The sequence below is a fragment of the Aythya ferina genome (genome assembly GCF_964211825.1).
Source record: "Aythya ferina genome assembly, chromosome: 5".
Lineage (NCBI taxonomy): Eukaryota > Metazoa > Chordata > Aves > Anseriformes > Anatidae > Aythya > Aythya ferina.
Window position 1 is genome coordinate 7,691,316 of NC_140301.1, and position 27,038 is coordinate 7,718,353.

The window sequence follows — 27,038 nt, forward strand, 5'->3', positions numbered from 1 at the left end:
TTTGAACCTCCCTTCTCCCAGGGCTTTGAAGTGATGCAATATTTGCCTATCTGAAACAAATGTAATAGGAAACATATCTGGTGAAAACAAGGTCTGCATTAAAATATAATTAAGATATTTTGATAATATACTAGCCTAAATAGAGTTATTTTTCAAAAAAAAAAAAAAAAGAAAAAAAAAGAAAAAGAACTTCCAAAGCAACTATTACAGTGTATATTCTCCTCCTAGAAGTCTCTATTTTTTTTTTTTAAACCAGGTTTAATCTGTGCTCTTTGTGTAGCTGACTGTCCAATATTCATTTTCTTTAATACTGTATATGCACATTTCTTTCGCCACCTTTTACTCTTATCTAACTATTTGACTTGGAAAGTATTGAAAAGTGACTATTTATGAATGGACTGTGACTCCAGAGTGTGGGGTGTGTGTTTGTTTTGAGTATACAAAGCTGGGCTTTGACCCACAGCATTTTGTTTCTCCCCGGTTAAATAAGGAACCAGGATGGTGAAGAGCGGAGTATGACTCACAACTAAGATAATTCTCCCCAGGATAATGAATGCCTTTGTCATAAAGTGCTTACTCAGCAACCCTAACCTCCACTATTCACTGGTTTAAGCAGAATCCCAAGATCCATTTTCCAATTTATTGTACATTTGATGCTTCTCATTTTATAATCTGAGAGCCACATCTCTATCTGACTTATGATTTGACTAAGAAAGTGACAGTTTGCACTGCGACTGCTGCCAGCGAGGCTCTGAGAGGCACTCAGTATGCATCACTGAGAGCCAACAGTCATTATCCTTCCCTATTCCTGATCTCACTGCCCTTGGTGGCAACAGTGTCAGGACTATTCCCAAACATTAGCTTCCTATACCACAGGGGGGTATTTCACTAGCAAACTAGTCAAATGCCTTATATTTAGGCTTGCTTTTTACCTCACCGCTAAAAGCATATGATATAAAAAAAAAGTATTTAGCACACTTCGTCAAGTTAGGCATTGAAATTTGATATTTTGTCAGAAAAATAAAAAAGAGAGTTGGAGAAGAAATGCCTTTTCTGTAGTGTAAGTTCAACTTTCTCAGCAGAGCTTTCAGTTCTGAAGATTTGTAGGACTTTGTTAGCAGGGACAAGGGCAGAGACGACTAAGTACTCCTGGGACTGTTCCTTAGAGAGGTGGCAAAGACAGCAGTCAAGACCTTCATAGGAATTAATGCTGGCTGAGCATCAATACAGCACGTTGGCTCATTGGCAGGTGTTAATGTGCACAGAGAGGCTCTGCTAACAGCCCCTGACCTGAAGGAACTCTCTCATCAGAAGGAAGTGAAGCAAGATTGATTCAAAGTAGGACAAAATATCTCCTTTACCAGAGAGCCACAGAACCTGTGAAACTGAGGCTCCTTTCCTGCTCAGCTCTGAACCACTTCCATCCACGGGAGCAACCACTTTGAAATATCTGCAAGCCACTTACATGCACCTCCTCATCAGCTCTCGCTTCTTCTCTGCACGACCACTTCTTGTGGGTTTTCTGCAGGAAGGGAAGATCTGGCAGTAAACCAGATTAACCCACGAGTGATGAGCATCTGTTGATAAGCAACATATAAAGAACTACTTTATTGGGTCAAACAATTAGAGAATAGCCTAGGTAAAATATTCTCAAGCTCTGGGGAAAGGATGATAAATAAAGAACAACTGTCAACGCTGCCACCTGGAGAAAATAAAACAACAACCTTACAAACCCACTGGGTAACAGATCCAAACAGAATAAAGTGGGGTGCAAAAAACATTGAGAACCTGGCATTTTTCATCTTAAGAAGCCCAGGTTCTTCGCTACATCCGTAATAGTAAACATACCTAAATCCAGTGGAATTGTAAATGTTTCTAAAATGGTGAGAATGACTGTTTGGGGTTAGTTCACTTGACAGATAAATTTTATGCCATTATAAGCTAAATTTGGACATGAAAATGTGGAAGAACTGGTGACTGAGGGAAAAAATATGTAGAAGATACAGTGTGGCTGCCATACAGATCTCGAGGAAGAGAAAGGATCTTGAGGTTCCCAAAAGCTGACCAAACTGGACTTCATACTTCTTTGTCCTCGCCAGAAATGCTGGTCACCAGCCAAAGAGAAGCTTGTATAACACAAACACAGTAACACATAGCTGGATGCCTTATAGATAGATAGCTTCAGCTGACATTTAGGAACCAAGTAAAATGTCAAGTCAGACAGAGATGGTTGTATACCATGCCAAGATCTAAAGGTAGAGAAGTGCCTCACCGATAGAAGAACACAAATGTGGAAAAATACAGGCAGACTATGAACTAATTCAACTACAACTGCTGGTATTGTGAGGAAAGTCACAGTAAGTCATAAATCACAATAATGCGTAAGTCTTTTTTTAAGAGCTTCTTGCCAGGAAAGTAGGTGTTGCTCCTCTGAGTTTTCTGTACCACGAGTAAACCAGGAGCATACCTTTTCTTTTGCCAGACCTTCTGATGCAGACTCCGTGAGGGACGGCCAAAGAAATACCTTGGCATTACTTATCAGTGGGTTAATCCTGTGCTTGTTTGTGAGTAATGTGTGTAATGTGTCTTCTGGGAGGCAGCAGGCCTGCCAATTTCATTAGCAGCGAGAACTAGATTTTACTAAGGCAACAGATATGTAGAAAAATCTTGAACCAGCCTCCAGAAGTAACTCAGGACTTCAGCTGCAAGAATAAATGCAGGGAAGGATTATCCACGAGGGATAACTCGTGCTTTCCCCTTGATTTCTGGTTCACAATAGTTATCTGGTGCACACATTTTCTTCAGAGATGTAAAAGCAATGCATCTGTTGTACGTAGCATCCATTAGAAACATTTGGTCATTAACAGTTCAGGTCTCAGTTTTTTTTTTTAATAATCTTTCTCCTTATTCTTCATGATAATTTATCTCTAAGATAATACATCGCTGTCTTTCCATTCTTTCACTCTGATGGTAATATTTCACTAACCTCTTAGTGGTCCTCCAACACTCTCTTTATAAAAACAATGTTTTGCCCCATCTGATGCTACATCCTCCTTGAAAATACCCTCCAAGGCATGGGAGGAAACCAGCTGACTGTTTCTTCTTAGACTTTCCTATCCATCAGCTTTTATACAGGAGTTCTAATGAGGAGGAGAGAATGAACTGGCTGCCACCTCCTTGTTTACCAGGAAAAAAGCCAAGATCACACCAGTGCAGGCTACATGGCATTCCTGACTTCCAACTTACTGTTCTTGGCTTTAGGCAGCTCTAGCCAGATGAACATTTTCTTGCATTTGTTAAAGCCAGGTGCACCCCGCATCTAGCACAGTCATGTTTCTCTTGAATCCTACCACCAGCTCTCCAAGGTGTCTCCCATCTTATGTGGGCCACTTCCTGAAGTCACTAAACTGCTGGCCTAAAAACAATAGGGTAGCACAGGCAAAAAATCTCCACTAGAGATCAGCACTTCGTGTGTACTTGCAAAAGGTACATTGTATATTGCATTGCCTGTGAGGTGAACACATCACCACTCACGTAAAAAAAATAAAAGCAAAACCACAGCAGTAACTTAACACTGGAAAACTGCAAAGCACAATGACAATATAATTCAACATTAAATACGACTGTTACAGCATGTGTCTTTAAACAGATACCAGGGCAGCTCTTCAACAAATACAAACAAAAGAGGAAAAGACAGTTACGGTCAATGCTTATTTTTTAAAATTTTACCTAGGGGAGTTCCCACTACTCATGGACAGAGAAAGCACAGATTTAAGAATCAAGATTTATTATTAAAATCCTTACTCTGAAGAGGTTGTATGCTTCTAACTTCATCTTGTGTGACAACAATTATGTACACACAGGATAGAAAATACGTAGGCACTAACATTTTTTCATAAGGAAAATGTTTTCTAAGTTAATACAATACAGTTTAAAAATCTTTTTTTGAAAACAAATACATGAAAAATGAATGAAAATCTTTTTGAGGCCACTGTGCTACAAAACTTGGATTTTTCTAATTATTTCTAAGAAACACATCATCACACCCTTTTAACTAGTTTCTACGTACCAACTTTAGGTGATTAAGTCTTCAGCACATCACACATGATATGTAGGGGAAAGACAGCTTGCTGTGTTATATAACATGACATCAGCAACACAGACTGCTTGTTATTCAAGACTTTAAAAATTTTGTTTTTTCTTATTAAAAAATTCCACCCGTCTTGTCAACGTATCGTCAACAGCAGAACGAGAACCAAAGTTAAAACTGCTTACTCTGAAGTGTTCCAGTTTAAGGTGAGGTCTTGCACAACACCTAGTGACACACGCTGCCTGACAGAACTTGTGCTGGATAAAACCCGCCAGAACAGACTACTTTCCAGGTTGTCAACTTCCAGCAACAGGTATTTACTGACTAATTAAATGGTTCTGTCACATTCTCGTCTAATTGAAACTTAATGTGAACGAACTACAGCACAGTTATAGCGCATACCGCATTTTGGACGATGCATTAATTTCCTGCAGTATTAGCAAACCTAAAAATCAGAAGGTCTGTGTAACCCAAGGTCTGTACATGGTTTAATTCAGCCAAACCATGAGAATTACGGCACATAATTGTATTCTCTTTGCACTCCTGAAAGCTGCTTGGCTAATGCCAAGACTTTAAAGGTAGTTATGTCCATTCTGTGAAGCCATTCATTATTACAAGCTAGATGTAGCTTGTACTCTGGGAAAATACAACTTGTGCACCAAAGTATACTAGCAAAACACCTTTGCTGGAAGGATTACGCTTCATTCGCGAATCTATCAATTCGACTACAATAAAAACAAACTAAAAGAATATTTTCACCAGTACCACATAGGAATTGAGAGCCCGATTTTGCAATCTAACTTGGTTTTACCGAACCTAGTATCTTGTTTATTTTATTTCAGTTTGTCAGATGATCCACTTCTGAAAGAATTGTTCCTTCACTGTTACTGTTAAACTGTTGTAGCCTCAGAAACGTCAGGTAGTTGCCAAAAATCTGTCACTTCAAAAATAACTGCCAGGTATTATATAGAAGATCAGGTTAAAAAATGTTAACCTTTAACTAAACATCAGCATTAGCAATCCAGTTCATGACCTGTCTTCCTGCATTGCACTCCGTCCCTGAACTTCCTTATAAACACCAGCAGCTCCACAACCATTGCTAAATAGTTGAACCCAAGTAAGAAAATCCAATTTACTATTTTTAGGGAAATGAGTTATTCTAGTCAGCATATGAGCTCCAGTATTATACAGCACGTTCTGATTAAGAACTTAAAAAATCAGATACAGAGTAACTGCTGGAAAAAGAAAATCCTTCTTAGTAGAAGTGAAACGAACCAGAAATAAAAAAGGAAATATTTGTTCTAGTGATGTCACCTATGGAAAAATAAGTAAGCAGAACTTTTCACTTAGGATATGGTAAAATTATTAATGAAAGTAAACAGAACTAACTGTGCAGGACTTTTCCTCCATCTTGGTATAACGTAAATATCTGAAGCTTTGAAATAGTGAGTCATGAAGAGACTAAAACAATCTTATCACATACCCAGTGAGACATTGCTAAGTAGGGCATGCACTGCAAAATGCTGGAGCTTGCAGCCTGCGAAAGTCTTCACATGTTTATCTTGAGTCATTACCTTTCTTTTTTTTTTTTTCTCCAGCATGTTTAGGATAACAGAATTTATGGAGAGCACACTCTGAAATGAACTGTTTCCAAAACAACATGGAATTATTGCCCAGATAGTCAAAATAAAGAAATAAATAGACAAATAAATAAATAATAAATCCCCAACTAATATACTACAGATTACATTGTTTTTTAGTAGTTGACACTATAGTTTGGTTAAATGTTCCGTTTCCACGCTAGGCTCATATACAAAGTACAAGAAATCAGAGGAAACAAAATACAGAAAATACATTGCAGAAGTTGCTTATTCCTATTAACAACAAACAGTAATTATTCAACTGAAGTGTTCTTCTTGCTTTGGGTTTTCAAAATGTACGCCAATCTTACTATAAACCAGTGACTAGTGTAATACTTGCTCCTTTACATTTTTACCATTTCTAGTATGTATCAACAACTTAAAAATAGACACTGACATTAAATAGACTAAAAAGCTTTAATGGAAATGATCATTAATTTCGGGAGAAAGCCACCAACTTAAAAGTCAAGGAGATCCAAAAGATGAGGAGATATGCTTGGGGATGTCAGTGCCATGTTGGGACTCCAAGGTCTAGTCTGACATAAAATAGGTGTTTCTTGGATGGGACAGGAAAGATGAAATCTATCTGTTCAAAAAGATGATGTGTTAGGTAGGCACACGTGGAGCTGGGTGAATAAAAAAATACAACTTCAGTGAAGTGATGCCCTGTTTCTCCAAGAAAACCCGCTCTCACAGAACAGCTGAAAATGAGAAAGATATATAGAAAAGATTTGGGGGATATTTAGCTTTCAGGTGTGAAGAGAAAACTACCAAGAAGAGATAAGAAGTGAAAATATGCAGCAATCGTCAACAAGACATGAAAATAGCATTCATGGCCTTTCCCTAGCTCAGAAATGAACATAAAGCATTTTTGAAGCATTTTAAGTATAATTTAGTATTTCAATTGCAAATTTATTTGCTGTCAGTAATAAACTTATTAAATAACACAACATTTATTTTCAACTAATTGGGAAGATAGCTGCTGTACGTAATATTAATATTAATAATACTAGCATTTACTCTCTTGTGGATGTTCAGGAAAAGAGGAAAGGTCTGGAGAGAAACTTTCTCTTGTAAAGAAACTGACAATGATCTTTTCTACTGAGTGTCTACCCTATGTATCAGCACACGCTACCATGGGCTGGCGTCTCGGGTCTCCACAATCAAAATGGCACGTGTACATTTCCATATCTTATGCCATTAAGAAACTGATATTGAATCAAAAGAACACATTTTCTTTTAAAAAGATATCCTAAGAACATTAGGAAAGAGTTCTTCTCTTTCTTTTTTTTTTCCCTCTTTCAGCCAAGAAAAAGACAAACTGTCACACTTTACAGCATGAACAACATGCAGTAAGACAAAAACCTGATCTACAAGACACAGTATCTTCAGTATTTTAGCCTGGAGGCTGAATCTATACTTTGGAAAATGAAACAGAAATTCCTGAACTATCCTTCGGTCTTTTCTATTCTTCTCACATCAGTATATTTTATAGGATTAGAATCTTTCAATAGCTTCCATTATGTACCCTTCATTCCCAGGGCACTTCTTTCTCTACATGCAATCACACAGATTTTTTCTCCTACACCTATCTATCTTGTTTGAACTGAAAATAAGTCACTAGAATGAAACGAATTGTAATTTGTTTTCCTTTTGGTTACTTCATGTTACATTAATTAGGGGATGAAAGAGCTGTGCAAACCAAACCGAATGTTCCCAAATACAACTGGTGTTGCATTGAGCAGCTAATTTCTAGGTCTTTACTCAATAAAAACTGCTGAAGGATGCCTGCCACTGGCATAGCTATCCTTTTCCTTTTTAACAGGCACCAGGAGGAGCCTTATCTATCTCACTTGTGAACGTGTCTTATGTTTTTTGGATATTTCATGCCTTTTTCACTTGGATTCTACCTGCTGCTGGGAAGCGAGACCACCAGAATTTATCATTATTTTGTCCAATTTAATATTTGGTGTGTTATACAACGTAAAATCAAAGACAGAGCTTCATTTGTGACAAAAAAGTGCTCTTCACTGCTATTCCCACCTGTCTGCCTGCTATTGGTAGTCCTACTACGACCTGTTCTAAAGCTTGTTACATAGCTAATAAATTAAATAAGTTATTTTTAAAGATATTCACTAAGTGTCTGCATAGGATGAAATTAATTAATCATTAAGGATCTTAACTTCTTAGTGAGAGATAATAAGTAATTTGCAAAACAAAACAATATTAACAAGATTGAAACCATTGCCTACTTTTTGGCAATTTCCACTTTTTCATTTTTCTTCTGCATATTGTCTACTTCAGTTGTAATAATTTCAGAAGATAGACTTTGTCTTAAAATGAGTTTGCAAAACTGATGTTTTTAGGAAGTAGATAAATAAACAGCAAAATTTCTGAGTGTATAAAAGACCTACACCTGAAAGATTTAAGGTAGTTAATCTGCCTTTCTTTCCCTGAAGGTTATGAAAAGAATATATATATCCATATATATATATATGGATAGTACACACACACATATATAAATGCATTTTTGCATTACATAGGGGCAGCACACTTGCAGGGGCGCAAATGTGTTCAGATAAACTCAGCTAGCTAACATAAGATAGGCTAAATTTCATTAGCACTATTATTAGCTAAACCTAGTTCTTGGTCTCTAAGAGAGAACAACTTTAAAAAGGTAACTTTGAAATTCTTTTCCCACAATGAAAACATAATGTTTTGTCTTTTAATAATATAGACATTATTAATGGTCCTGGGTACCCAAAATAAGCAGTATTTTTACGGTCCTATGAACATATGTTTTATGTCAAGGAAACTGTATTTTTATAAATCATATAGCCCCATAAAAAGACTATGCTGAAAATAGCCCTAAGATAGAACAAATCATAAAGAAGTTAGTGCATGTGTTAAGCCCGTAGAGCCAAAGCATAAAAATAATATTCTTCTGACATTGTGAATGAATGTCACTTTCATATTTTTGTTGGAAAATTTACGTGGACACTTTGAAGGAAATTCATATCTCTTGTATGTGGTTACCATTTTTCTATCTTTAAATATATTTATAGAACTTATATTTAACTTATATTTAAAGATAATTTTGACTATGCCTTTTGAATTTGTTCAGATGGAATACCAAAGGCACGACCTTATTATTTATTTTGATATTTACCTGTTATCAACAAGATGCTTAGATCTAGCTAAACCAAAGAAGAAATGAAATTTGATAATTATTTTGTGTAACATTATAGTTTGGCTTTTCTGTATACCATTTGACTCTCAGACCTCAATCCATGTGCTATGTAAGCACATGGGAAGCCTTCTATGAATGCTAATCAAAGCTGGATCAGACCTTGCTATTGCTGAAAACAAATAATTGAGCAGCAGGTAACATTTTTTTCAAAACAATATTCATAAACTGTCAGCTGAACTGCAAATGATGACAAATTTGGTAATTCCTGTATTACTTGTCACTGTAAATGTAAAAGGTTTTGCCATTAAAACATACTAGAGAATTATATCAATTTTATTTAATTTATAATATTCATTACAGCTTATTTCAACCAGAAGCAAGTGTTGGCTTTTACAGATGAGACATATTTTTTATTTCTGCTGAAGAACATTAAGTATTCTATTTCAATTACAAATACACTGTATTTTATGACTAGCTAAATCATTAATCAAGATAAGTATGGGAAAGCTTAGGGATCTTAGTTTACTTGACGGCTGATTGCCCAGCAACCATTCCCTATAATTGTTTTTAGCAGCAGAGCAGTGTTCCTGGAGACCACAGGCTTTCATAGACTATGTCCTTTTCCTGCTATGGTACAGCAGAAAACTAAAGAATCCAAACAAAACATTTACATCCAGATTTCAGATTATGTCCATGCTCAGTTTCATTGAATGCAGCTTCGTCATAGCCACTTAGCAATGCAAGGTGAGGTCTTTTGTGAACCCAAGCTTGATTGCAAGTGGTAATCCATATGTTAAATCTGACCCCTGTACTGAAGAAAGTAGATCTATTTGATGATCAAATGTTAAAAGTAAGTTAAAAATAAATAATTAGTTATCTCATTTACTGAATTATTTTATATGGTGGTTGGAACTGGAAGATTAATATATATTTAAATTTAATATAAGCTTGTAAAATAGTCACAAAAACCTTTCAGCCGAAGGAAACAAAATAGTTTGTTCTTAATTTTGATGTAATTTACGTTTCCACTCCAAAAATTCTCACTCCAGGACATTCTCTTTTCCTTCACTCTAGCTTATCACTGATATCTTGATTTAGGTAATTTATTTTCCTTATATGGACCTTAGTCACTATTATCCTGTCAATTTTTCACATATACTTCTACTTTTCTCCAATTTATTTATTTCTCCAATCCATCTATTTAATACATGATTCCAATAGAGAATGGCTCAATAACTGATGTACTCAGCCATGACTGAGAAAAACCACTTTCTCCAGTACTGAGGTCTCTTGTGTCACCAGTGAGAGCCTGGAAGAAATCTAGCCACAGAAACCCCAAATTCTGCCCAGTCTAACATATCTTGGTTTATGGCAAAATATTCTCAATCTCGTTTTTTGAAGTGAAAATAAAAAGTTCTTCCCAATGTGCAAAAGGGTGCTAAGATCATTTAGCATGTTAACTGCTGCTGACGTGCTTCAGTTCTGTTGTATAAAAATTGTAGGTCACCTGCCACACATTTTACTTTCACTGAAGTAGCCTTCTGCAGTTCAATATGCTCAAATATCAAGGATCCCCACAGGAAGTTAGCTACAGAGGAAAAGTGGTTGAACATTTCTACCATAGATGGTAGAAGATTTCTGCCAGAAAGAAAATAATATGGGAAAATGTACCTAGTGAAATGGAAAAGCCACATTAACATGTCACTAAGGGCAGGAAAGATCCCTCACCCGCAGGGCTAAAATGAATGAAAGGACTTTGGTGAATGCCAGATTTGCTTTGCTGTTACACTTTCAGTAGCTTGCCACAAGAATGGAAAGTGAGGAACAGCCTTGCTCAAAGATCTAAGTGTATTTTACCATTTGTCCTAGCCCATGTGTGTTCTGCTGCACAATGTCCTACAAACAACACGCCTTTTTCCTACCCTGTCGTAGGAAATTTGCTTGGAGAGCAAAAAGGGGAGGAGAAGCTACCCAGACCTAGCTAGACCTCAAAACTGTAGGACATGCAGAAAAGTTCCTACCCACTTGGCCAGTATTCCTCTGCCTTGTGCAGTTTGCTTCAACCTTCCCCTTCCTCATTTTCACTTAACATCTCTGTTACCTGCTCTGTTGCCCCACTGTCAGAATCCTGTTGGGGTCAATGCAGCTTTCCTGATTTTTTCTTAATTTAGCTTATCCTCTAAGTTTCCTTCCCTCAAATAAATACAGCGGAATAATCCATTAATATGACATTTGGCGGTGTCAATCTCTTTATTTGTTTTACTTGAATGTTATATGTTTATTCTCTGCCAGGTGTCTGTTTGGATAGAGTAAAGGATATCTGCCCACTCTATTTGTATACCTACGGATCCCTATGGCTCGTTGGTCCCTACTTGATTATACCATTACATTATAGAGATTTACCACGATGAACATCAGAAATAGTATCAGCAAAATAATTCAGTGAAGAGAGATATTGCACACCGCTTCCTATAGAAGTAGCACTGAATTATTGCTAGAGAGACTGGACTTAGAGCACAGCATTTTGCATTTACGCTGCAGTCATTCCCCACTGCTAAATCCACCTGAGTTTGTCTATCTAGACACCAGGGAATGAACAAAACTATAAGAACACTGGCAACACCTTGACACTAACTGAAACAGGTGACCAATTTATCACATGGAAGAACACTGAATGGTATATGGCATATAGTTACTTGGCTCCTTACCTTTTAGTAGTTATCAGATTATCAGTCCTACTGTTGGATCTTTTAGCTGAGACAAAAGATTTAGAGTTCAACTGTCAAGGACGATTAGAGAGTCCATTTCTGAAGGGGTCAGCTATTAACCCTGACCTAGCAAAATCCTACCTTTGATAATTAATTTATCTTTGCCTTAACTTTAATGCTAACAGATATTTTATTTGCATAAAATAACTTGTATATTTTTCCAAAATAAACTTTTAGTTTTCAGGGTTTGGACAGGTATTGCATTTTATTCCTTAATGAATGCTGCAATTAAATAATAAATGGATGATTTTCTGTATAAATGTAGTTGTTAAAAGTTCTTCGGTATCTCTTATGCATGAAGGCAGCTCATACATGCATACAGCATGTAATGCAGCACCCTTGAAGATTTTAGAAAGAGAACATGAACCCCAATATTCAAGTAACAAATACCCTTAAATATCAATTTGGCTTTACTGGAATTTTAAGTAGTTTTTAAACCTGAAAAAATCCATTTACTATAATTACGAGTAGAATTTTTCAGCCTAAAATCATCACTAGTTAGTGAATCAGCTAATTAATGTTTTTACGATTAATTGGTTAAACCAAAAGATTATGAGTTTAAATTCTATTCCTGACTACACTGAAAATGATATACACAACTCGTCATTTTTAAATACTGATATCTTGAAGTTTAATTCAGGTATGCGAACTGTTTTGAGTAACTTTGGGTGAAAGGTTAAACACCATTACAAATGATAAGGAAAATGTCCCATAGTATTAGCATTACTAATATTTCTAATATGAGATTTAAGATCAGGTAGCAGCTTAAACCAATCATGCTGAGCACAAAATGTTCACTACAGCTGAAGAATTTATCTGCCCTAATGCAAGAATTACTGTGTAAAATGCTATGACCTGCATTATGCAGGAGGTCAGATTATATAATCACAACAGTCCCTGTGTGCCCTAAAATCTTGTAATATTTCAGACTGAAAAGGAGTTAAATACAAAGCTCTGCTTGCTTCTTTCTTCAGAGTACAAACTATATGAGTGCCATTCAACTACATAAACATGTTCATTAGGTTTTCAGTAGGCCTCCTTTGTAAGGAAAGAAATTACATACTTTTGAGCTCTTGAGTGAACTACAGTGTTTTATGCCTTTAATTCAACACTCTTAGGGCTTACAGTTCATTGAAATTCAAAATCATGGGTGCAAACTGCGTTCACAAAGCAAATGTTGACCTTCCTATACACCAAATGCCTTTTATTTATTTTTACCTCGAAAAACCCACTAATGAAGCTGAAGGAGGTAAAAGATTTGAGTTTCCTATTAAAATAACAAATGTAATATAATTCACATATTTCAGCATGTTGGCTACTACTCATGAAATAAAATACTACAGCAGAAAGAGTATATTGTTTCCACACATCGAAAATATGCAAATGAGACAAGTATTCAATATTCACTTGAAAGCGAGAAAATGTACCAGACTACCAATGGTATTTAGGAAAGCAAACTGGTTTAACATGATTATTTGAATTTAAAAATGGGTATGGGATTCCCCTCTTTGTTCCTTACCATATATGGTATCTGTGTAATATCCACAGGGCAAATTATTCACTACCTTTTTCAAGATGAAAAGCTACTGATTGGCATCAGACATCAAGAGGGATTTTGGCATTAGAATAGATTTACACTTGATGACATGTCAAAGCCTTGAAACAAAAACTACAGAATTTACTCATGAATGCCGAAGGCAAGCCACTTATTCAATACCAGCTCAATGCACATCTTTCCAAGGATGGCATTCAACCACACCAAGAACAAAATACAGCAAACAAAACATGGTTATATTTGGAAATGAATGTGCTTCACTAGGGTGAACAAAATAACAGCCAGCATTACCTGTTGCCAGCTGTCAGTGAAGAATAAAGAACTGTAACATCCTTGTAATAAAGAGGGAAACAGAATCCAAGCTTATAATGAAAATACAGCGGTAAGTGGGATGAAGTAGGATCAGCAGCACTATGTGTGGGCATGATAACTCCCACTCGGAGACTACTGTTCCTCTAGCACATCTGCTAGAAGAACACAAACTCGCTTCTCTCTTCACACAAACACTTGGAAATAAAGAAAAAAACATTAGGAGAGTAGGAGCAAGGTGTAGGGCAGATCGGTGTTAAAACATGTCATATAATACCAAGCTTTGCCATTTCTCCGTCAACCCCCACTCTGGTTATTTTAAAAATAATTTCTTTATTTCTAATACTATGTAGTGCTTGTAGAAAATTATTAATAGTGTCGACAAGATCACAATTATTTTGACAGCCAGTTTAGTAACCACTGAGTAGTTTGCTGCTGACTTTATTTTAACAGAATAAAAATAGACGTATCTCATTTCAATACTGGATGTGTGGGAAAGATCATCTAAATAGGTTTGGCATGAATAACTTGTGAGAAATGACAAGCACGTGTACAGTAGAAGCAATAAACAGAAGGGAATATGAGAAGCACAAGACGACACCCAGTCATCTATAGCATACCTCCATGGAAATGAATGATCACATAATTTTACTAGCATTATTTTGTAACTTAGTCCTTCTAGAGACCTCCTCGTGTCACACCTCGCATACAAAGTGAAAAGTGTTTTCTGTGGAGATGACATCATAAGTTACGAGCATAGTTTGTCTGGAATACCCACAATTTTAAGTAAACGAAAGGGGTAATTCACATAAAACATGAGACAAATAAGACAAGAATGAGAAAAGCCGGTATTTGTTTTTCTCTCACCATAACAAATTCACATTTTCTTAAAGAATACTACAATCATATTTTGACTCCCAATTAGAGACAAGGCAATTTCAAAACTGTGTTGTGATAGTTCTGCTCACTATTGACATTGTCAAGCTAGAGCTTGATCAGTGACATTATGCTTATTTCTAATGCTTTCTTTAAGAGTTTGACATTTTAAAGTATGAGTGTGGTTTGGTCTTTATTTTGATATGCTGTAATGCTTACATTAAGAGGGACACATACATGCTCCTAGAAGAAAAAGCCAATTTCATAATGAGTTTTCAAATACTTAATATTTGCATAAAATATTCAGTATGTATAGGTTAGAATATTTTACTGCCTATTTAGAGCATCTTCAATGGCTGCACATACTGTAAGTTATATAAAAAAATAAATGTTAATTAGAATCTGTAAGAAATCTTGAGTAAAATGACCTAATGTTCATAGGAGATCCTTATTCAACCTTTCGGATGAAGATACTAGGAAGTGTCAATCTGAAGTAGCCATCATACTTCATTGCATCTAAGGGTTGCCGACTCCTTGAAAATGCAGCTGGTTCCTTTAAGATGGGTAAAAATGGGAGCTGAACTCTGTGGAAATCTGGTACGATTTGTAGATGTAAATCACTTCAAGAAACTGACTCAAAGTATCCCACCTCCTCTCCTTAACGTCTCTTCCAAAAAACAGTGAAAGAAACCTTCTCTTCAAACAGTACAGTAAAGACAACATCTAGGTGAATTAAAATGGATGAACTTTACTGATTTTTACAAGCTTTTTATTTAATTATCTTCAAAATTTATAACTGAGTACATGTTCTTGGCTTAGCTCTGGGAGGATGCTGTTCTACGGTACTATGAGGTTGCTACAGTAGCATATTACCATGGAGCAGCAAAATGATTACAGATCAATAATTCAGCATATGAGGTGGGTCACTGCATACATAGTTTCATTAAGATTTCTGTATTTTGTATGGTAATATGCACGAACCATGTTATCAACTTTTAGAATTTCACCATGTATCTGCATGATCATCTATATTTGTATTAACACTCATCCAGGATCAAAACACTAATTATTTATGTGAAATAAAAATTTTTTTGAATATATATATAACATATGTAATTAACCCTATATAAGCTCCTTGAGCAGTATCTACATATATAAATATATAGGTGGTGTTGCATACACAGTCACTATCACTATTGGGCATTGAGTATCTCCTTAGCCTGCATATTTGCAAGGATGTAAGCGCTCATTCCTATTTATCTGAATTGATATCATGTAATTCTGGAAAGGGTATTTCACTAATCCTTTTCTGTTTTGACTGATCTCTGAAGTACTAAAAAGGAGTTTTACATCTCCACTTTTCTTCCATGTAAGATCATAGCCACACAGTGCTGGACTGCTTCAATGGTTGCAGCAGAGGAGAATCTCAATAGAACAATTCAAGTAAAGAAATTAAAAAAATATATCAGACTGCTGTGGAAATGAAAGACTAGAAAGCCTTCTTCTAATTCTAGCAAGGTGAGGGTTGGTCTATTCTCCCATGTGCCTGGTGACAGGACGAGGGGGAATGGGCTAAAGTTGAGCCAGGGGAGGTTTAGGTTGGATGTTAGGAAAAACTTTTTTACTGAAAGGGTTGTGAGGCATTGGAATGGGCTGCCCAGGGAAGTGGTGGAGTCACCATCTCTGGAGGTCTTTAAAAGACGTTTAGATGTTGAACTTAGCAATACGGTTTAGCGGAGGACTGGTTAGTGTTAGGTCAGAGCTTGGACTAGGTGACCTTGGAGGTCTCTTCCAACCTAGATGTTTCTATGATTCTGTGATTCTGTAATTTCATGACTAGCATAAACACAAACCGAAAATGTCTAAAGAGCTGTATATGTAGTTTTGGGCCCGAAATAAGTTAATCAGATGTAACATTGCATTAGGCTTTCATCAAGTTTTTGCTATTTCTTTTACATACTTCTGCAAGCTTTGTAAGCAAAACTGAGAACATATACTTTATCAAACACCAACAATGCAATGAGGGTTTGGAAATCAAATCAGTCCATATCTATACAATACAGCAATGGAAGTTGCTGAAGTATAATTGCCCAGATTGCTTTTCAGTCATTTTTCAGTCACCTTTGCTATATGTCAAAGACAAAAACAGTTGTGAGAAGTCTTTTGAATGAAGAAAAGTTTATCAGCTAGAGCAGTAGAATGGGTTAGGATTTTAAACACAGAACAGTGAAATTTGGTGTGAATACATATAACATCCAAGAAACACTTCAAGCCTCATATATCATAAGGCAAAAGCTTAAGGGGAAATCCACGTAGAAGGGAAGGTTGCGATCCATCCGCAACTCATTTGAGTAAGAAGACTGGTGTCCATTTCTGACAAGAAAAGAGTCAACTGATAACCCCACAGGACTGAGGAGATGCAATGTATAGGAAGCCACCTTGCTTATTTGGACCTTAAAAACAGTTGAATGGTATTTTCTCAACATCACCCGGATCTGGATCACTGCAAATCACAGGTGAATGTGAGTAAGTGTTTTATAGTCAAAGTTACTACAATAAAATCACTTTGCTGTGTATCTGTATTGCTTTCATATCTTTTCATACTGACCTGCATATGGGCACTTCTCTATAGATATCTCACTTGTGTTTTTAGTGAATGTGAGGAATCGAGCGTCTGCATATCTGAATGTTAAAACTTATATGCATAAACTATGTGAAGCTAGAATTTTACACAGGTCTACTTTGATTTCAAAGAAGTGCTGCACCATAACCTCTTTGAACAAAATTACTGGATTTGAACATGCTCAAAATACTCAACATCTCTGCATTCTTAATATTTGCACTATTCAGTCCTATCAACTCACTGAGAAGTGCTTTTATTTTTGGCTTTTGCAGATTTTTGAATTATCACAGTTACATTAAATTTTTTTTTTTGTATTAAAGTTCACAAAGTAATGTAGGCATACAGTTCTCTACATAAGTGATTTCTTTAAAATCAGGCCACGTATTATTTGCATACAGGTCATAATTCAGTGAGTTAAGTCCCTGTTTTCAATTCCTAATCACAGAGTCACAGAATCCCAGAGTGGCCAAGGTTGGAAGGGACTTCTGAAGATCATCTAGTCCAGCCCCCCTGCCAAGCAGGATCACCTTGCACATTGCACAGGGTGGCATCCAGGCAGGTTTTGAATATCTTCAGAGAAAGAGACTCTACAAATTCTCTGGGCAGCCTGTTCCAGTGCTCTCACAGTAAAGAAGTGCCCTCTCATATTCAGCCAGAATTTCCTGTGTTTCAGCAATTTCCGAATGCTTCAATTTTATTTTTATAGCAATAATGCAGACTGATGGACTCAGTCTGGTTGATGGTAGTGGGGAAGTGAGCAATGAATATCCACACTTGGTAAAAGCTGCATTACTGAAGTGGCTGCCTTAATTCCTTGACTACAAATCTGCCAACAAAGTGGAAAAAAAAAAAAAAAAGCCCAGAGGCTCTGCCTATGTATAAAAAGCTTCACTACTTAATACTGATTATTATTTTACATAATTTTGAAGCCACCTCTCAACTTTTTAAAAAATTAATAAAGCAAATGAAATTAATAGACACATAGATGTCACAATAGACTGTTTCAATGTCACTTCTGCTCTGCATACATTTTAAACCATATTTTAAAATGTGTTGAGTCCTTGTATCAGTAATTTCAGCACATTTATTCAGAAGATGTCTTTTTGACAACACATTCTGGGCATTATATATGCAAAAGCCAAACCTAATGTTCATATTAGGCAAATTAAGGCTACCTAAGTCCAAAATAAGTGCCTTAACTGTGTTTACCATGACTTATTCATACACTCAGCACTGCTTTCATTTACTCTACCATAACCTCTTAAAACATGTTTCTATTTCCACCACCTCTCTACTACTAAGTAAAATGGATAACACAATTATCATAAACATGAATTTAATTCATTCTGTCTTGCATAATGCAATATGTGAAGGAAAAGGTTTTCTTCTTGTGACTGAGGAGGAAGAAAAGGTAGTCATCATTTTGTAATGGGAATCGTGCTATAAAGATGTATGTGATTTTTTTCATCACAGAGTTTTTGAATCTTTCAGATGTCTATGACAGGTCTAGCAAAACCAAGAGTTTACACTGAAGTTCTTATCTATGCCTACATTTGGCAAAAACTGGCAGGATTAATAAAAGGGACCAAAAATGTCACAGAAACCCTACACCTGACCTATAATTTCTCACTAATTATTCCACACTCTTTCTCATACTGACAGTATAAGTTATTCTCTTTTATTTAATCAGACTTCTCTCTTTTGAAGGGCAGATGTTTCCCCATTAATATGGCAGAATGTCTTTGTTTCCTCACCAACTGTAGAGACAAATGATTACTACAATAAACTCTGGCATTTTGCCTTGCAGTTTCTTGGTGGAGACAAGTAAAATCGTTTTGTGAAGTATTTAAATATTTCAGAATTCAGAACAACCCCCCTCCCCCGAACCTATCAATTCTGTTGTAAAAAGGAAAGTAGACTGATATTCAACCCAAAGGTTAGTTTAGGGGTTTTAAAAACTCATTGCAATGACACTTCTGCTCTACAAAGTTCCCTTATCAATTTAAGGAGTGATGAAATAACACCAGGAGGCAAAACAACTCTTTTGTTACTAAGAAAAACCGATTTGCAGATACAGTCAAAACAGCTTGGAGGACTTTTGTAGCAATATAGAAAGGTCTAATATAGGCAGCATTGAAATGTGACTAAGCTGATCTTGGTGGTGCTGAGTCATGTAGAAGACATGTGTCTTTGGAAAAGGGCCTTCAAGGTGCAAGCATTGGCCCCTAATGATGTAATACACTTAAAAATATATATATATATTTTTTTTTTTGGGGGGGGAGGGAAGAAGAGATCCTATCCCTCTGCAAGGGGACCACATCAAACTTAGTTACCCAGCTGTTACTTCAGTGACACCCTCTCAGTGTCGAGAACATTAAAAATATCACATGAAGAGGAAACATCTAAAGCAAGACAAGACAGTAGCTGACGAAATTTTTTGGCAGAACTGAGAAAGATATGTCCATGAAAGACACTGTTAAAAAGTGTGAGATGGGAGCCTGGTATGACTCAGAATGAAATCCACCTTCTCTGCTGACACATCCTACTGAGGTATTCAGTGAAGACTGTAATTACAGCTGAGATACGATTCACCAGAAAATGTAACATAGCAGACCATAAAAATAGAGACTATAGGCTAGCCACAAAAAGTAGACCAATTCTAGAACTTACTGAAGGTGAAAACTAAATTAGTTAATGGCAGGATGACATAAATAAGATTACTTCCACAAACTTATTAAGCTTACACTTTAAACGTCCTGTTGGTATGGCAGTAGAATCTGGCAGGAAACAGGAGAGTCCGGGATTCCTTTCACAGAAAAAGAACAAACGCAGACTTGGACTGTAAGGAAAGCTGTAGGGATGTAATTTACAATGTCTACGATGAATGTCACATTGGTCAAGCTGATAAATAGAATGAACAGTGAGAGGCAACTTTTTTTTTTTTTTTTTCCTCTAGAAAAAAATATCTAAATGAAATGGAAAATGAAGCAAAAGCCAATAAAGGCACCTTGAATACAGACTCAAGGAAAAAGAGATATAGGACAAATCACTATGTTGCAGAAAAAGAAGTAAACCTCCAGCACCTTAGTGTGGATTCTGAAACAAAGCATTAGCAGAGCTCAGTACAGGTCAGATGTTTTAGATCGAGGTCAAAGGAAATCTGAAAGTACATAATTTGACTGTTTATTGCAACTGTTTTTTACTGTCTGCACCTCTCATTTGGAAAAATACCTAAAATTATATTTAAAAAAGCAACTGTGACTGTGGTTTATAAAATTCTATCTCCTAGACACATCACAAGATGTTTTCTGGGAAGAAAGCAACAGAGGGAGAATTGCCATTTGATGCTATATGATGCCATTTGCTATTTCTCTAACAAATCCCCCCCGAACCTAAAATCTGCTCAATTTCTACAGCCATTTTACATATGAAAGCAATCTGACTTACTGTACATATGACGCTCATTTTAAATATGAGATTTATTTCTGTTACTGTGTCATCTGTATCTTGGATGTTACTTCAATTAGATGTAAATACCTTACTTCCTACCGCTTTCAATATATACACCAAGCCAATCAGTTATTTACTCCTTGCCCACTAAGAGAATGATTAATTATTATGAAACCCCCAAACCAATCTATTATCTGTTTAGAATAGTACAAATATAAATGTAGCACCCAAGTGCACACACATTTTGTATTTGTACACTTAGTCATCCTAAAAGAAAAAGTAACAAGTCTGTTTTCGCTACCACATACTGAACACAAGGTAATTTCTTAACACTTGGCTGGTATTGATTAGCCCTGGCTGAAATCATCGAGTTTCTTCAAGACCATTCCATATTCTTTCCTTCAACAAAATGCATTCAATTAAATGCATTTACTCCAAGTAAATGTTTTCTTTAAAGGAATATTAAAACCAACCCCAAAACAAATAGCGTCATAACAGTAGAGATTCCCATTTACTACAATTCTCTTCTAAACTAGGCATGTGGATGACAAACTGAATTTCAGAGTAAGTTTTCCGTATAAAATACTTCTGTATTACACCGTTTTTCTCTTAAATGATAGTACTGAGGACAGACACTGGACAATACATTACCTAACCTATTTTTATGTTACTTATAAACTCAATGTTTCAACACCTCTTTTGTAAAAACTGTCAGAATCTCCTGAGATACTGAAATTTATTAGTAGTGTACTGAAGATTATCATGCACGAGATATCCTAATTCTTGTGAACCGAAAAATGTATATATATAAATCATCATCCTGCAAATTATTTAATGCACAGTTTTGTTGCTCAGTAACACAAAGCTACTTGTATGTAAACTGATTAACCATTTACAAGACTGGAGGTTTCACGGGATTTTTTTTTTGTGTGTGTACTACCTCTGAGAATTGCAAAATAAGTGGCTTATTTGGACCTACAAGTTATAGTCATTTTTATAGTTTCTGAGTAGAATAAATTTGAATGACAGTATTTAATTTTATATTTTGATGAGATTGTTATAAGTGTATTATAACTGTATCTCATATAAGATTTTTATATTGAAGGGAGAAAAATAAATAAAATATTTGTATTCACTAAGTCATGTTTTACCTATGTATTACGCTTTTCTGCTTGTGACAACTTAAAAAAAAAAACACAACATTAGAGACTCTTTTATGACTGCTAACTAACAAGCTCAGTCTTTGTGTTTGTTACTAAAGCAACACCTGCTACAATTCAGTTTGGGAAAAGTAGTTCAATACTCTTAATGAAAGATATTATAGCAAGCACCCTTAACCTATAAATGATGCTAATACCATTGTTAACCAACTATTATTACAGGAATATTTTCTAACTTTTTAAAACTGCACTGAACTTTTCTCGATCATTAGGTTTAATATTTTAAGTAAATCTAAATACGTTTTTATAGATCTAAGTAATTAAGTACATACAGACATATTAGTCTAACTGGAGTCATTATACAAACTGCTATTATTACTGAAAACTTGTTCATAATTATACGTTTCTGTACATAAAGTTATTATGAATAATATTTATGCAACACATCCATTGAATTTATATCTGTTCTAGCTCAAAATATCTTTTGCCATTTATATTAAGATCAGTGTCATTTTACCAAAAATTTCACTGCCTGTGACCAAATTTGATATGAACCTAATTTTATTAGCAGGAAGCACTCTGTAGAAGATACTTACTAAAAATTAATACAGCTCATAGGTGGGGAAAAGAAGAATGATTTTGAGTAGCAACAGAAGCTGTATGTCAGTAAGAAGAACATAAACCTTTCCTACATAGATATTTGATTAAAAACAGGTTTCCAAAAAAAAGAAATAAAATCCAACGATAGGTTGTTCTCAGGTAACATGATTACTTATTATGGTCTGATTTAATTCAACAACAGAATTATACACTTTTAAAATTAACTGGTAAATACTTATTGCTTTAACTTTGAGAGGAGTTTTACATGCAAAAATAATTAATGGGTCAATTCTTAAACTCTCTGTACCTTGTAATTTTCTACTTTAAGATATGTTATTAATTTACAATGCCTTTTGTGACATTAAATTTATGTTAGTATACTTATACTGATATATTTTAACAAGATGATTATGTCAAAGGTTATCATCAACAGTTCATAATAAAAAGTTATGATCAAAAAACCAACTTATTATTTATAGTTTAGACTGCATAATAAAGTACTAGCAACACAAAATGTTAATTAATTTCTAATTCTCTATTCTTTTATTTAGATTTCATGAAGGTTGATTGGACTTGATCCATCATTTTACGGAAAATTAATTATTTCAAATACATGCACCACTTTATGCAACCTGCCTGATTTGCATTGAGGAAAATTCAGCAGAAGTAATTGAGGCACAAGCAAATACTGGCACTGACTGAACTCAATTTTCATTCCAAATTTCTGCAAAATCCCAAGACACAACAATATCAGATGCAGGGGGAAAACAAACAAAAGCAATGTGTAAAGGGAACATGAAGAGAGAATATTACAAGAATCAGAGAACAAAGGGATTGCAAAACTATTTTAGTGCCATAGATGAACAGTGAGGGCTTCATTCAGGCAAGGTGGAATAAGATATCATATGGCATCCTGACAATTGATGTCTTCATTTAAATGTAAGAATTTACATTCTAATTAGAAAGAATTTACATCTTAATCAGAGGCAGCTGTATTATCTTGTTACTGTTTTTTTCAAAGGTAATGAACTAAAGTACTGCTGTGCTTTTTCAACCAGAAACTAAATAGACAGCATACAGTGTTATTTTATAGCCTACCTGCTGTAAGCTGTTATTAATATTTTCAAAGACTAAATTCCAACAAAATCTTTCAAAATAAAAATTGTATTTGACATTGCTCAAATGATACCATAAAGACTTATTTAAAATATTTAACCAATACCCTTTCTGACATATATATATTTTAAGTATATGTACTCATAAAGGCATTAGTATGGCACCAATGAAGCACACTTTCATTTTAGGTTTCAACTAATACAGTGTAATATTGGGGGGAAAAGTACTTGGGAATATTTCTATTAACACTGCAGTTCCACTGATATTTCTACATGTTGTTCATATAACACATAAGGAAAAAAAAGTCAAATAAGACAATTTTGTAGCTCATGTACAAATACCTCTCAATTGAGGCCAAACTGAAATATTTTAGATGCTAGTTCTAGAGGATGAGTCCTGCTAGGGAACATACACATGCTTTTAGAGGAACTTCTTGACTCATGAAATCATGGATTACTAGTTCAGATTAAATATCAGGTTTTTGTCTCATCCATAATTCCAAGAGGTTTGATGTCAATATGCTGCTGCTATTTGATGCCAATATAACTGCTGCTAGGCAACTTTTACTATATGAGACTGCAGCAAGAAGTAAATGCATTTTTTCTTCCTACGAAGAAAATTAGACACGACTGGAGAAGCTCCTGGTTTAGTTCCTAGCTCTATAAAAACTAACTCTGGAATTCTCAGTACTACTTTGTGTCTCCACATTTGTACGACATCTCTCTCTCAGCTCTATACCTATTCTAAATGGAAATGTCTTTGGGGCAAGATCATTTATTGCTACATGCTATACAACGTTCAGTCCCACAGACACTTCCATAAAGAGTACTGAATTAGGATGAAATGTCTTTCATTACATATTGCTCTTCCTTTGAACTCTGTAATGCTGTGTGTACTTTCACGTATGTTCTAATAAGACAAAAAAATGAATAAACCTCCCCAACTTGGAATCTTCCATCAGCTTGGGAATCTAGGTAGAAATTACTGAAACAACATATTCCGTTTGCCCCCTCATGGCTTAAATGGCACCAGCCAGAAAGACTCACATCCTGAGACGGATAATCGTATTTGTACAATGTTCAAATCCCCAATATGCTGATGCATATTCACACAGCATTCATCTGGGAAATGGAAAGGACCAGTTTTCCTCTACAGACGCACCAGGTCCAACACTATCTGTGGCAAGTAACAGGAGAGGTAAACTTGCTGTACTTGCTTCAGTAAAAGCAAGCTTCTGCTCACCTGCACGTAACTTCCTTTCAAATGCAGGCCCTCAGAATGTGGAATGTAAGGTCAAAGAATGCATAGTTTGGACTTTTTTTTTCTTTTTTTACTGGTTCGAGCTACGTATTCGTGGCTTCCCTGTGATTACAGATCAAATTTATTCATCACTAAGCATTGAAAAGATATGCTTGAAGAAACAGGGACGTTAGAACAAAGATTATAAAGATTATTCCTCCTCCTGAACAACGAGGAACATATTACATTTCCAAGATCTATTGAGAAACTTGGCTTTTACTGATCCTTATGGCTAAGAGAGGAACAGACATTCTGTTCTGCTCATACTTACACACATACTTAATTTCTGCAAGAGGAAAATAATTAAAAAAAAAAAAAAAAAGTTTAATGGACCTTGAAAGGTAAAGGAGATTTTATCTGGTGTTTGAGGAATTTTTTGATTCCCTTTTTGAACTGGGGAGAAATACCACCCCCTACAAAAGAAATGAGACCAGTCTCTTCTCCCAATATTTGTTAATATTTAAAGTTTATAACAAAACAGATAATATGACATAGAACATTATTAGAAATAGAAAAACAACTAAAAAATTATCAGTATCTTCTTCTGTTACAAATTTAGACTAATTCATACAACTGACTTTACCTGCATCGTTCTGATCTGTTTCCAATATCTTTTTTGAGATTAACGGGCCATTTTTTTATTGAAAGACATTAGTTTTCACTAACTTCACTTAGTACCACACACATTACGTACTGTATTCTGTCATTCAGTATCAACTTTGGAGTATCTTTCCCTTCCTTAAAATAACACTACATTCTACTTCAACCATGAAACTAAACTGAAGTTGTTTTTACAAATACTGTATTATCGCAATGCTTCATGGACCCTGACATCAACCTGAATATACAGTCAAATGCCAGCTTATTTTTATCATTCCTTTTCCAAAATGAAATCCTTATTGAAACCGTTTCCTTTATTTAACCGTCTTTTAAAATTTCATCTTAAATGTATTTGGCAATTTCATGATTCATTATTGCCAGCCTTTTTTCATAGTGATATAGAAACAAGTAGATCTTTTGTTTCTATCTATGATTATGATACCAGAAAATTTGTAAAACTGAATTTCACAATCATAATTCCTTATTTTCTTTAACACATCTTTCCCTTTTTAACAATACTGTTACAAATACACTCGAGGGAAACATAAAAACATTGATATATGACTGCTGCTCTCTACCTACTCTACTTCTACTTCTTTGTTTCTCATTTACATTGGAGTATTTTTGGTACTGAAGCCAAGTACCAAAACGTTTTTGTTTTTCTTTTTAAACATGCCTATGTATCTCTGAGTACCTCCACAGTAAAAGCTATCTCTTTATCAGTATGTTTTCTACACAGTCAATAATTATTTGTTTTAAAGGAAATTTTGGAGGAGACTTCTTTACCACACTAATGATTTCAGACCTTCTGGAGGCCAACAGGGTATTTGTGAAAAACTTGATACTCTTTAGGATGGTCCTTTAGTTTGCATCCAGTCTTGATCCCTGAAGATTTTAAATGGTACAGATCAGCACCCAAAATCTCCTAGAAGAGCTATAGCAAGACTTCTCATGGAGGTTAAGATACTGCAGACCTTACTGGCTAGTGGCTCCTACTAGAAGTCAAGGTAGGAGTTCCTACTGTCCTGCTATATATGAACAAGTAGAAAAGCTAAGCTACATTAAAAGCATGCTAAGCTCTAATTAAAGTAAATAAGTTCAGGCGTACCTCCTTTCCATGTTTGCCTACCCACATAAGAAGTCTTAAAACTGGAAAAATCAATTAATGTTTCCAATGTAAATTTAAAGATTATTAGTACACAAATATGTAACTCACTGGGACATAGATCCTCACCCTTTTCAATGGACACTAATTTGTTTTCATGATCTTTCACTACTTAAAAAAAAACAAAAACTATAATTAATTGAGTTCATAATTCTTCAGCAGATAATGCATGCTCTGTAATCATTTCCTAACAATTTGGAAAAAATGTTTAAATATATATTCAGTCCTCATATTGCATTTATAATAAAAAAGATATTCTCTCAACATATGCCTGTAAACTGAAAAACAGTGAAAACTAATCCATCATTGCCTAACAGTGAATATTATGGTTCATCTACAATGCTCTGAGTCCTATAGACTCAGAGCTTATAATGAGAACACTATTAAAAAAAAAAAGGTTTAAATCCAATAAAGGTATCTGGTGAAATTCAACATTCCAAAATCTTTCTATCTTACTATTGTGAAGTAATCATGAAATTAAAATTGTAATGCATTTCATGATACAGTTTATTTTACACTTCAAAAAGCATCTAACCTTTGGATATATTTTGATCACTTCAATAATAATGTTTAAAACATTTTGAAGATAGTTAGAAA

At 35.2% G+C, this 27,038-nt stretch overlaps 1 protein-coding gene across 9 annotated transcripts in view; it reads right to left on the reverse strand.

The window, feature by feature from the left end:
• ELP4 (elongator acetyltransferase complex subunit 4) overlaps window positions 1–27,038 on the reverse strand; it is a 273,117-nt gene that overhangs the window by 152,727 nt on the left and 93,352 nt on the right. Inside the window, exon 10 of one of the 9 annotated variants that reach the window (XM_084521283.1) lies at window positions 1,464–1,577. The exons of the other annotated variants lie outside the window; for them this stretch is intronic. Within the exon in view, the coding sequence (XP_084377409.1) occupies window positions 1,479–1,577 (99 nt within the window). The 3' untranslated portion in view covers window positions 1,464–1,478. Of the gene's footprint in view, window positions 1–1,463; window positions 1,578–27,038 lie in introns of those variants that run through there. 9 annotated transcript variants of the gene reach the window in all.